The 13267-nt window shown below is 54.7% G+C and overlaps 2 protein-coding genes across 2 annotated transcripts; one reads left to right on the top strand and one right to left on the bottom strand.

Annotated features, from left to right (window-relative positions):
* Positions 1-480: 480 nt before the first annotated feature.
* PG997_009945 (uncharacterized protein) lies at positions 481-1753 on the top strand (the record flags this gene model as incomplete). Its single annotated transcript, XM_066814260.1, has 2 exons — positions 481-656; positions 727-1753. The coding sequence occupies 2 exons, from the start codon at positions 481-483 to the stop codon at positions 1751-1753; spliced, it is 1203 nt and encodes a 400-aa protein (XP_066666222.1).
* A 2618-nt stretch (positions 1754-4371) lies between these two features.
* PG997_009944 (uncharacterized protein) lies at positions 4372-6937 on the bottom strand (the record flags this gene model as incomplete). Its single annotated transcript, XM_066814259.1, has 4 exons — positions 4372-5573; positions 5785-5848; positions 6020-6106; positions 6308-6937. 4 exons carry the CDS (start codon positions 6935-6937, stop codon positions 4372-4374), a joined length of 1983 nt encoding a protein of 660 aa, XP_066666221.1.
* Between the last annotated feature and the right edge of the window lie 6330 nt (positions 6938-13267).

The raw sequence follows: 13267 nt of genomic DNA, 5'->3' as shown, positions 1-13267 counted from the left end.
ACACCTCTCTGCCTGCCCAGAGCAAACCGCAGGGTAATATCGTGAGGTCCACCTGAATTGGAACATCGATGGCACGAATCATATCGCCCTGGAATGCACGCATGAAGATATGATCCTGTAGGGCTGAGGCATTGCCCAACTGAAAAGTCGGGTCAGGAATTACCCCGCCTGTTACAGTAGTGGTGAGCCCCACCAACGGTTACTGTAAGATTAAGTATGGCCCAAGCTCAAGCTTCCCTGAGAAGAGAAAAGTAACAAAACTAAAGTAGGCGCGGTAGCTGCCTAGCGCCACACGCCCTGCCAACCTGAGCTTTCTTGAATCTTTTTTCCCCTTCTCCAAGTCAACAGCAACTGAATGTTTTGTTCGCAATGTTATAGACTTCGCCGACTTCTTGTAAATGGCCCACAGCGAATATAGCAAGCGTGTCGTTTCAAATTAGTAGTTCGGGCCATTGACCCTCCTCAGCCCTCACTCCAACTATGGCTAGTCGAGCCGCCAGGCCTCTTCGGCTCCAGCACATCCACATCCCCGGCTCCACGCATTGCCTCCCGAGCTACGCCCTCGCCGTCGCCATCCAGTCCAAACTGCAGCAGCGCCTGCTCGACTACAAGGCAGCCGTCGCCGCCGCCTCCGAAGACTCCTCCCGGCCTCTGCCGTCGCCGCCGCCGCCTCCGACACTCCTCTCCTTCATCCCCGCCCCGACTTACACCCTCGGCCGCCGCCAGACCTCTCCCCCTCAGCCCTGCTGAGGCCCAGCGTCTCCGAGGGCGGCTGGACGTCTACTGGTATAAGCATTACAAGAGCAATAAAGAGAAGACATCCGAGGAGGAAGTGGATTCCCAGGTAATCAACGGACAGACGCTGGACCATGGCCACCACTACGCCTCCTTCTACCCTGTGATTCACAACGCCCCGCGCGGCGGCCTCACCACCTACCATGGCCCCGGCCAAGTCGTCTTCTGGCCAGTCATGGACCTGAAGTCGCCCCTGCACCGCCACTTCAGCGTGCGCGACTACGCCTGCCTGCTCGAAAAGACGACCATCGCCTCGATCGCCGAAGCTGCTACCACCTCCCTACCGTCTTTCCCGCCCGAGGCGGTCCGGCAACAGGGAGTCAAAGGCTTCACGACGGAGAACCCGGGGGTCTGGGTAAAGCGTCACTGGGTGGACGGCGACGACGAGGCCGACGGCCGCCCCGGCCCCGAGGGCGAGGAGCGCAAGATCGCGGCCCTGGGCGTGCACCTGCGCCGCCACGTCACGGGGCTCGGCGTCGCCGTGAACTGCACCATGCCCGTGCGCGGGCCCGAGTCGTACGACCCCTGGAGGCGCATTGTCGCCTGCGGCCTCGAGGGCAAGCGCGTCACGAGCCTGGCGTATGAGATGCTCGACTACCTCAACCAGGTGCGCTGGGTCCAGGCGACGGGGCCGCAGCTGCTGGAACTCCTGGAGGGTCAGCACAAGAACAGGGAGTCCTGGGCCGAGGCGCCCGTACTCGAGACGCAGATACTCCGGGCCTGGCCAGAGTTCTTCGCGCGGTCTTTGCAGGGGCTCCCCGAAGAGGCTTCGGCCGACGGCGCGAGTGGTAGCGACACTACCACGACGATGACGCGAGACGATCTCGTGGACGACCTCACCATAGACGAGGTTTTTGGCAAAGGCTGGGAAAATACCATCGACGTTCCTGAGGAGCAGCAGTACATCACCGCGACGAGGAAGCGCGTCGTAGGCACCATATCGCTAGAGTATACCTAGAGAAGCGCAGCTCTTGCCCATCTTCATGTACAACGGACCCGCCGAGATCGAGAATTGAGTTACAAGAAGGTAACCATGCTGCCGCTGCTCACCTCATGCCCAGACTCTGTCAGCGCTGTTTGCTGCTGCCGCTGACTGCTGTAGCTCCCGTCTGCGACTCTGACTGGGCTGGGCTGGGCTGGGCTGGGCTGGCGTACTCCCAAAACTGCAAATGTGCCCGACTGGCAGCCGCAGCGTCGCATCGCATTACACGACACGACACATGGCCCCCTCCCCACAATATGTCAGCTTTATTCCCCTATGTGTGCGCTTTTGTACGCGCGGTTGCGCATCGCACTTACACACGCCCGCATGTTATTTCCTGGTATGGTCCCCATTTATGCATGCAGTGTGCGCGCATTTGGATACCCATGTTGTAGGTATACATACAACAGTAATCATGTCCCGGCATATGTGGGCGCATATAGGGGGAAGGAGCACAGGGGTAAAGGAATAATTAATAGCTGGGGCCACGACACCTTGCAGCAGTGCGCCGGTCATCGGGAATTTCTTCTTCGAACGACGGGGAAGGGCGGGGCGGGGGCGACCGTCATTCCTGTGGACCGGTCATATAGCTGTTGCTTCTATATCTTCTGCCCTCCAAGCCACGCATTAACTCCTGCAAAGCCAGGCAAGGAGGCGGCATATGCTTCTAGCAACTAGCTAGGTAGTTGGTAGCTCGCTAGCTCAAGCCAGTGGTGCGTGGCTGTTGGGTTGGTGCTGCAGAAAGCTGCCGATTGCGACAACAAGTGGTCGTCGCATAATATGACCTGTATCTTACATGACATGGAGCTGCAGCTAGCGAGGCGACCCTCTGGGATCAGAGCAGGATTTGCTCCGGCTGAATAGAGAACGAACGAAAGAAAGAAAGGAAGGAAGAAATGCTCCCTTTTCTCGTTTACCGGGATTCTTAGAAGGCAAGACTGGGAGAATGCGACACCGTCCAGGCAAAGCCATGAATCACCAGGGAACGAAAGAAAGGCTGCTGGATGCGACTCTACATATCGTGACTTTGGGCTACCCAGACGATCCTCTTAACCCAATGTTTATTTCCGTCTGTAGTGTAACCCACGCATATCCTTTCCCCAGCCTGGCCCCCAAGGGGCTAGGTACATTCGATTGGATTGATTGATTGATTGACGTGTCTATGTTCTATGTCATAGCACCACACACACACACACATGCATTGCCTTCACACCACCACTTCTCCATGGATCGACACTGGAGTGCAGGATCTACACGTATCCATGTAGCCGCCGCCCGGCTGATCAACATCGACGACGACGACATCAACAACTCACGGGCGGTAATCTCTTTAGCTGACCATATATACCTTATGTGAATTCCTTTACAGGACGACTACTTTTCCTTTGTCTAGAAGAGGAAATATTGGAAAGGCAAGCGAGGAAGGGGTGGAGAAGAGAAAAGAAGGGAATGAGGTGAGATGCTGAACCAGGTATTTCTTTCCCTTGCCATTCTTTCCTTCTCGGTAATACTTGCAGCTTAGGCCAAGGTGACGAAAGAAGCAAACCTTGGCATTTGCCTTCTGATATGTATATGCACTACCATACGCACATACACACATACGTACATCTGTAGTTGGCCGATATAAATACGAAATCCCATGATCTCGTGGTATCACCACGTTACTGTGGTGTCATCATCCAACCGTTGAAGAACGAGGCAAGCAGATGCAAGTGAGATTTACGGCCCGCCCGTCATTCGTCTCGTCCTCTGTTCGCCTTCTATCGGCGTTTGGAGGAAGCAGCGCCATGGTATTCTTCTTCGACGGGTCCCATTTCAGGTAAGTAGGGATTTGATTTGTTTTCCATTCTTAGATTATAGGTATGATGGGTGTTGATGTCAATCAATAGTGCTTTTCCGCATACGGTCCTCGATGACCCCAATCTCACCCACCATACTACCCTCTTGTCCCTTCCCCGTTTCGGGGCCGGGATCAAGGGTTGCAAGGTAAGAAGATATCAAAATCTGACTTGACAAGGCTCTCCACCGCATCCCATCTCTTGTCTTGCACTTGTCTCGTCCTGATCTCTGGCTGCTCTTTCTGACCATACATCCGTGCCGTGATGATGTTGTTGGCTTTCCATTTTTCTTTTCGCTCACCCTCTCGCGCGCTGCTCACTCGTACAGTCCAAATCGAGACAGGGGGCAAAATTGCCAAAGTAGCAAATGCCGAATGCACCCAAAACTACCTGACGTGAAAAGCCATCCATCTTGCGGCCCATCCGAGCCGCACAGCTCGTCTGACACGATGCAGACATCCGAGAGAAAGGAGGCCAACCAAAAGAACGCAGTGTCTGATGATGCTTCGTATATCAGATTCCGCGGAAAAAAGGACATGATAACATGAAAAATCCTTAAGAAGCAAAAAGAACGCCTGTGGGGTTATCAAATTGAATTACTGCCTCCGCCTTTTGACACCATGCCATGAATGTGGATGAAGCGAGAACACAAAAGAAAAGGCTTGAAAAGAAAATCATCAAAGCTCGCCGCCAACACCAATTCCCTTTCTTGACAGAAATCCATTTTCTTCTTGAATCGTCGCGTAAATGCTTTCTTTAGTGACTCCGTTTGCGGCCGCCGCCGTTGCGACTGCTGTTACTGCTGGTGGGCTGGGTATCCTCGTCGTTCTCGGGCTTGTATTCCTCGGGCTGGAAGTGGGGGTTGTTGTAGTGAGCCGTGTTGAAGTGACTGTTCTTGAACATGCTCGTCGTGAAGGTGGGCTCAACCGTGGTTGTCGGCGAGTTGCCGCTGGGCGACTCGCCCAGGCCCGGGAGCGGGTAGTTGTATTTACTGAACCGTAGCGAGTTGAGCGGCGAGATAAGCGGCGCTGCGTCCTGCTGCTGCGGGGGCGATGGCTGCTGTGGTGATACTAACTGAGTCGGGGGAGCCCGTCGGAGTAGGGCGATGCAAGCCACGGTGACATAGGAGGAGGAGTGTATGCATCCGCAATTGGGGGAGCAGGCGGCAGGTGGTGAACCGAGAGGCGAGATGCTGGGTGGACCCATAGCCGGGATCATCGCCAAAGCCGTCATGTCGAGGGTCGCAAAGTCCTGCAGCGAAGAAACACTGCTTTGGCGGATGTCGTGCTGGTGTGAGAGCGAAGTCACACGGTTGACTTGTATTGACGTAGGCCCAGGAGGAATGGGCGGTGTTTGGATGGCCACGCCACCATTGCGGTACAGGATGTCGTAGTGTCCTGGTCGGTAGAGCAGCTGAATCATCGGCTCGACAGAGGCCGCGTCTTTTCCGTTGGCCTCATCCGGCATCCTGTGGACGTTTACCTGGTCCCCTTCACTGCGATCCAGGTAGGCAATCTCGAGTACCATGTTGGCGGGCTTCAGGAGAACCTTAAACAACAGTACCATGCCCAGGTGGTCAATCTCGCGGTTCACGGGCAATATCCATTCGTCGCAATAGCTGTTCACATCGCCCGGGATGAAGGCTTCGTATTCGGCGAAGTTGCCCTTCAGCCATGAAGCGGCAAGCAGTCGAAGGTGGTAGATGATGGCGGCCGATGTCATCTCCTCATTGAACTTTTCCATCAGCATCGCCATCGGGTCTGCGCCACTGGTCATGACCTGGATGAGGTCGGTCATGAGATCGAACGTGACATCAGTGAAATCCTCGGTCACCAACGGGGCATAGCCTCCTGCAGTCTCCAAGTAGTCGTTCAAGGCCCGCAACCTGGCAAGCTCGGCCTGAAGCTGGTTGACGCCCCCACATCGTATCAGTGACTCGAGATAGCCGAAGCCGATGGCTGTTGATCCAAAAACACATCAGTACCAGAGCTATTATGCATTCCACATGCATGTATATTCCGGGCCGAAGAGTGAAGGATTGAAAAAGGAGAAATGTGACGAGATCGACAAGTCTCATGAGGACCCCCGACGGTTGGGTTGGCCTGCAAATTGCGGGGTACAGGGTAGGATATGCAACAGAATCCAAGAAGCGTAAAGCTGCAAACTCACCTCGCCAGCCGCAATTACCGTCGCCTTGGATCGGACGATAGTGGGAGTAAGTCTGGGGTAATGCCTGCGCACCTGGTTAATCAAGGCTGCCTTGAAGGAAAGAGAGCTTGCACGGTCGGCGAAGGGGTTGTTCGTAGATGGCATTTTTCCGGCGGGGAAGAGGATTAGACTACCCCATGCCGAGGGTGGGATGAACATCTGTCGTCACTGCCGCCGGCGCACACACAAAACTTACCAATGTTTTGGCCACAAATGTAGGGTCTGCTTTGGCGTATTCTTCGGTTATCGCTTGGCTGGGAGTCTTCTCGCCGACAAAAGAGCCCTGTCCGTGCCGTTAGAAACAAACCACCAGAAGGATGCAAATGGGTTATGCATCATAATGAACGAAGGCGTGCGAGAGAAACAATTGAGCCTCCAGCGAGGAACTTGCGTGCGAGGTAATAGGAAGGTGGTGGCACAAAATGAAATAGAGAAGAAAAAAAGCAACTGGATCGACGTGGTGTGCGTGCTAGATGCTGCTCACCTCGAGGTTGGGCTGGTATTTACTGGCGGCCAGCTCCTGGTCGGCGACGTCGCTTTGCTGTTCCATTTTGATGTGCTGCTGGTAGCGCTGCAAATGATGGCGGTTGTGTTTGCCTGGTCGAGCAGTTTGGCGTCGGGAACGGGAGTTTTGAATGCGATGGTAATGTGCAGCCGAGGCCGCTGCAGAGGGTGCAATTTTGTTGCTGCTGGGGCTAAGGCGGTGGTGGTGCTGGTGCTGGTGCTGGTGCTGGTGCTGGTGCTGGTGCTGGTGCTGGTGCTGGTCGTGGTGTTGTCGGAGGGTCAGTGGAGGTAAATCATGGAATGGCAATGGCGAGGTGACGGGGTCGGCGGCACTTGGACTAAGGCCCGGGTGGTTTAGGTGGTGGTTAGCATGGACATTGGCGCTTTGTACGTTGGGCGCAGCTCCGCCGCTACCGCCGTCGCTGGGATGGCGGTTCAGGTTCAAGCTCCCATTGCCGCCGCAGCTGCTGGGACTGCTGGCCTCGTGGAAAGACTGGCCCAGCGGGGTGGGTGCAAACGAGTACTCGGGGATATGCGCGTTGGCTACATGCACGTAGGCCCCGAATGATGAGTACGGAGCAGCATACGGCGTAGGCATGGGCTGGAACATGCCTGAGCCTAGAGGGAGCAGGTGGGAATCCCGAGGCGGGATATCGTGATCATGTAGTAACTGTGGCCCTTAAGGTTTGTCGTGGGATCGGTTCGATTCGGGGTTGGGATGCGCAATGGGAATCAACCAGACGTCTCTCTGCCCAATGCCACTTCTCGATGTGTCGGACCTAACCTTGGCTCCAGAAAACGATTCACGTCGGAGGTGCAGCAGCTGAAGGAGCTAGTCAGTCGTAGGGCATGGGGCCACCCGACTCGAACAAGCTAATGACGACTGTGTGAGTGCGCGTGGTGTCTGGTGGTAATATGGATTCGATGATCTGATCATGCAGTTTGGAGTTTCCTGGGGCGACAGCAAGCAAGCAAACCACCAAGCAAATATCCAACAATAGGTTAAGTAGGCAGGAACAACCCGGACAGGGCCAGGTGTCGGCAATGGATGGAGACAAGGAGAGACGGGATATCGGGGGGGCGGCAAGGGGGGTTTTCTAGAAGAGGGAAAAGAGTCGAAACTTCAAATTGGTAAGACGAGGATCGGGGTCAGACGGGCTGGGGATGCCCGTACAATAATAAAAGACAGGTGATGAAATGGGCAGGCCCAGCATATGTAGGTAGGTAACGAGCTGTCTGTTCGCCCTCGACAATGGTCTTATCAACCTCTTACTGTGCAAGTACAAGTAGCGAGCGACGAGACAGGAGCAGCGAGGGCAGATGTGCAGCTGCAGCAATTACGGCGGTAGCCAGTGGTGATTGCATGGACAAGGTTGGGTGCATGGGAAAAGACGGGCAGGACGGGCAAGACGGGAGCCTTTTTGGGGCCAGGACTGGAGCAGGGACTGGAGAGAGCCCACCGAGATCCCGGCATCTATAAGGATACAAGAGTGGCATTGGATATATACCTGCCTACCTGCCTACCTGCCTACATACAATACTCGGGTATCAAATGGGATAAAACTTGAACGCGGCCAGAACGCGGCCATGTACTCTGCGGTACTGTGAGTATGTAACCTTGGGCTGGGTTTGAGAGCCGGAGAATCTCCAGCATCGGCAAATCCACTGCCTGGCCATCGATGTACTGGAGCATGTATTGAATGCACCCATAAGTGCGAGCAACAAGCAGCGAGGTTTCTTTTGGCCATCCAGTAAGACAGTCTCGTTCGCATTATGCTACTATAAGGTAGCATGCATTGCATCCTATCTATACTTACCGCATATTATCGCGAATATCATCCTTGCTACTGCTGGATGAGTGACCCTTTGTCTAGTCCCTGGGTCTGTGTGTGTGTACGAGACGACAGGTACAACACTAACTCTACACCTGCCTGCCTGCCCTGCACCTTCAATAGCGTGGCGCTAAATCCAACCCCTGCCCTGCTGTGCCTCTCCCTCTGTCGTACAACAATGTCACTGCACCAATTGACTAGAACAGCAAAAATGGCCCCGCCGTTTCCATCGTCGCCTCTTGGACATAGATGCGGACTCCATTTGGCTTACCTAGAGCCGCAGTCAATTCGTTCGACTGATCGTATATACGGTAGCGCCGGCGAGAGAGCCGCTCAGCAGCTGCCAGTCTGCCGCACGTGCTGTGTCGTGCGTGCGTGCTTTGCTGACGGACGGACCCTCAGCAGGTAGGGCAGCGGGGAATAAAAGATGGGATTGCAGGGAGAGATCGCAAGGTTATTCACTGATCGGTGATGCTAGTTGGGCCTCTAGTCAAGTGAAGCCAATCCTTCAAGTTGAACGGCTTCAAGTTCTCCAACCGAGCGGAAACCCCCTGTTCTTCTGACAAAGCAGGCCATGATGCCTCTCTTGGCAACATGCTAAGTGCCTAGGGTGCCGGGCATAGGAAGATAAGTAAATAGGAATGCATGTGAGTACATGTAACCCGCATTCCATACCATACAGTACATCACAACAATGGGCATATTGTGAATACCCCACGTAGACGGGCAGCTTCACACACACACGCGCGCGCGGCTCGTGGAAGGAGGCAGGGTCGGGAGATCTTCATTGCTATCAAAAGTCACCGCTGGCCAACGCCGTGAGCGGGCAGGAGGCATGCATGGGGGCGGTGGTATGAAACGGGCTTGAGGGACGACACAGTTACACCAGAGGAAGCCGGTGACAGCCCAGCAAGCCCGCGTGAGATTCAGGCGTTGTAGTCGTGAGACGAGGGGCAGGAGAGCATCATGTACATAGCATGCGGCTTGGGAGGCTGGCCAGTTACTCTGGTCCGGTCTGGCCTGGTCTGGTACAATACTCTATCGTCAATTGCCCTCCAACCCTCTTTGCCACCCCTGGCCTGGTGGAACTCGAGATTTTGCACACCCATGCCACCAGGCAGGCAAGGCAGGTTGAGAGATACAGACACATATCATCGACCTTGATCCACACGAAAAATACCCTGGCTCGCTACCCTTGTGCGCTGATGCTGACTGCAGACGACACACATGCAGTGCTGGGTTAGGGTATGTACTTGCTAGGGTTGGTTCATCAGACCGAGCGTCGCTTTGGCTCACCTTGACCATTGCTGACCTCCTCCCGGCACTGCTGGCGTATCTCGGCTCGTCATACGTCTATACTCCTGCTTGACACGTCGAGGTTCAAGATTTCCGAAATTCCCTTGAAAGATGGGAATTCGTGCGGGCCCGATGGGCTGGTTGTGTTTGTGATCGACATGGGAGTCAGTGCGGCATATCCAGAAAGCGAAGAAAAAGCAACTCTAAAAAGGAAACAAAGTTGCGGGAAGACAAATGCACAGACTTGGGCTACCCAGCCCGGTTTCATGGGGGGGGAGGCAGTAGTGCAGAGTAGTGTCGGCTGCTGAGGAAGAAGAAGAGGGGACTTGGTCCGTCGGGGGTTTACGGTACTTGGATGACTACAGCCCGATACATGCATGTACATCGATTGGGTTTGGCATAATGGGATGTCGAAGACATTTGCCTCCCATGGGCAGGCAAACGTACGCGGCAATCAATCAATCAATCAGTTGCTCTGGTCCGAAAGTACTTGCTTTGCTCGTGGAAAGGCAAAAAGGCATCAATGATACGAGGGCATACAAGGGTAGGTATAAGCCCGTAGCACGGGTAGGCCCACTCGTGCAAACATCCCTCATTCAATGAAAGTCGAAGCAACCGCGGTTTTTGGCAAGTCGCACAGGCGCCGGCAGCCCGCACCGCCTGCAGACAACGACCCAGCTTCGCATGCCGCTTTGCGACACGGGAATGCCGCAAACCTCAAGCGCAGCCTTGAAACTGGACATGAGAGCACCAGCACTAGCACTAGCACTAGCACTTTGGCCCCGACGCAATCGCAACCGAGCTCGACGTACATTGATTGATCTCAACTCAAGCGACGGGGTTCGAATCCTCCTACCTATCTTCGCCATATCCTGGCTTACTCAAGATAGCATATCCTGCCCCAGGCTCCGGGGCTTGCTCCGAAGCTTCCTCCCCTTCGTTCTCGTCTCGGATCTACCTACCACCTACCAGACCGCTGGTTGATTGCAGGGACTGAGAGGGACTGGACCGGACTAAACTACCACGTATACACATCAACATAACAGCACTCTCTCCAGTCTCTGGCTATGAATGGTTCTCGTCGTGCAATGACGGACCATGACGTTGTCGGATTTAAGTGGTACTGCCCACGTCTGGCAGTCTGGGTCGGGGTCACCATCAAGTAAGTACATCAAATAAGACCTAGCGAGCCGGACGAGCAGCTAGTGAAGCCCCATTCGATCGCTACCAAACAAAACCTGCCCAGAACCCGCCCTTGACTTGCGAGCGCTATGAACCTGTGGTTCAGTCTGGGCTCTGGTTCATTGATGGATTCTCTCTGGCAAACGGCAGTCTGGCTCGGCCTTCCGAGACACTCCCCCCATGTAGATGCTGGACGCGTGCGCTGACGCCAAGAGATATGACCCTCAGCAACTAGCACCGGCTCAATCCCACACGGCGGGTGGACAGACAACTGCGCAGCTAACAGGCTAACATCTGCCTGTGTTCCGCTGTACCAAGGAAACCGCTGGGGCCTGGGAAGTTCCGACGAACGACTGTCGTAAGTTCCTGGCAGTCCAGACAGGTCGTGTGTCCGACCCCGACCCCGATATAGCAGAAGGTGAGGATTGTGGGCAATGCCTCTACACAAGACAGCACAACACAACACGTTGGCGTTAAAGTGCATGGAGCCAGTACCTGTACATCTTGGCATGCGCTTGGCAGCCGTTCATAATACTGAGGCATGGCCCTGAACCGCTTCAAATCCCGCGGGGGCAGGCACCCGGGATCTGTGGTTTGGAATTGAAGTCCAGTGGCTTCAGTACCTGTAAAACCCCGCCCGCCCGAAATAAGCAGCCTCGCCTTCACCCCGGCAAGCAAGTACACCATTACTCAGACAGCTCTCACTTACAACTTCATGTTTGCCAACACAGACGCACAATTTATGTATTACAGACAGCAGAGCCCACCCACGGCACTCAAACATGGTTTACCACCAATATCTACCGACTTCCCGTAAGCTCCAGGCCAAAATGCAGCACACATTTGTCATTAGCGACGTATTCTGGTACGTACGCCGACGACACCGTGGTTCCTTTGGGTGGAGCTGAGACCTCGATTGGCCACTTACACCGCGACACCTTGCTATCACCAGCATGGCATATCATCACTTACGCAGGGGCAGTAACAAGTCCCTCCATAGGTAGGAACCCGGCCGATATGACAGGGGACTTCAAGCCAATCCCTTCCATGGCCACTCATGGACTTGTGCGGTTATCATATCCCCCAGTTCTCTAGGTAAGCCATGCAGCGGAATCACCGCCGCTATGCAAAAGGAGACTCAGACTCCCACGAGGCCATCGACAAATGCGCGCCCACAGCAGCGCGGCACAGCACCTACGAATCCGCAGAGGAGAGGGCATATATGTATGTACCGCTCCGCTCTTCTCCAATCTAACCCCGGTTAAATGGTATCATGGCAGCGGTTGTGACAGCCAGAGTCTGTTTGCGGTTCCCTTGGCACGATCCATACCTCTCCATACCTTTACATTGTTGAGTCGTCGGCGATTTCAAGTCCAGGGATACATGAGTCAGTTCGGCCATTGCAGAAAGTACCATGATTTGCAAGCCTCCTTCGCACGCGACAACTCTACCTACAGCCTGCAATCTACGGCAGCGTAAGGCCAACACCACATGGCGCATATCACCAGCAACTGGGCTCTTGACTGGCCAATAAGACCCGACCAGGACGCCCCCGGGTTTGTCAAGAGGACCTGCACCAAATCGAAAGATCCGTGCCCAAGATTGGTCACTGCAAGCACACCTACACACCCTTCCAGTGCGCCCTTCCATCCCCAATAAACGATCCCTGCCATGATTGCCTTCCAGAGGTTCAGTTTTATTGACGGTATACATATATCCATTGGACGGGAGACTCTCATGTTTCAAACCCCGCCCGGCCATCGAGAATTTATTCGCATCAGCATGGCCTCCAACGCTGCTCGTCGCTGCGGTGCATACTCGTCACCGCAGCCTGCATAAACCATTTTGCAGCCAGCCTGCTGTGCGAGCTGTCACGTATCACCTTGATTGTGCGATTGGCCGACAGCTGTACAAGACAGCAGCAAGAGCCTTTCTGCCTCAATCATGCAAGGAGATAGAGGTGTGCGGACAGCCCGCCGGTGTCTACCGTGAAATCCTATGTCGGTCTGACACTGGAGCCAAGTTGGATCACTCTGGTCGTGCAATGTCCGTCGGTCGTACTTCTTGTGGGTGACGGTGGGATTCGGTGGGATTCTGGCATCGATTTTCCCACGCGCAAGACCCGACCCCAGTTCCGACAGGAAGCATATGCAAAATAAAAACAACCCCCAACACATATTACGCCGCTTGCAACACCCCATCCCAATATCGAACGGAGCACGACGATCAGTTGACAACGGCCGGCCCGACACGACGGGTAATGACAGTAATACGCACGATCCGTGTTACGCAAGCCGGTTCCCAACATGGGAAGTCCCAGTACCAACAGCCAACAGTCGCCTTCGGTTGATGCAAGTCACTCCCGCTGACCAGATTTGTAACACCTCCCCGAACTGGACACGAGCAGAAGCCCGCCAGATGCCGTTTCCTCACACTTGAGCCCCAAGCTACCGGCTATGTATGACAGAGAGCTGCGCATCGAGAACATCAGTTTCTGACCTGTCATGTTTACGAAACCCACCTAACGAAGGACGAGAAAGAAGAATAGACCCTTCATCGGAATGGCCTCCATGCCGCCTCACCACCGCTAATACAGATACGCCCTAAAGATTCCTGATTCGTCCGCCAGA

This window comes from Apiospora hydei (genome assembly GCF_038363865.1).
Source record: "Apiospora hydei strain CBS 114990 chromosome Unknown utg000007l_segment0_segment0, whole genome shotgun sequence".
Taxonomy (NCBI): Eukaryota; Fungi; Ascomycota; class Sordariomycetes; order Amphisphaeriales; family Apiosporaceae; genus Apiospora; species Apiospora hydei.
The sequence above is the reverse complement of the archived record's forward strand: the minus strand, read 5'-3'. Positions and strand labels throughout refer to the sequence as shown.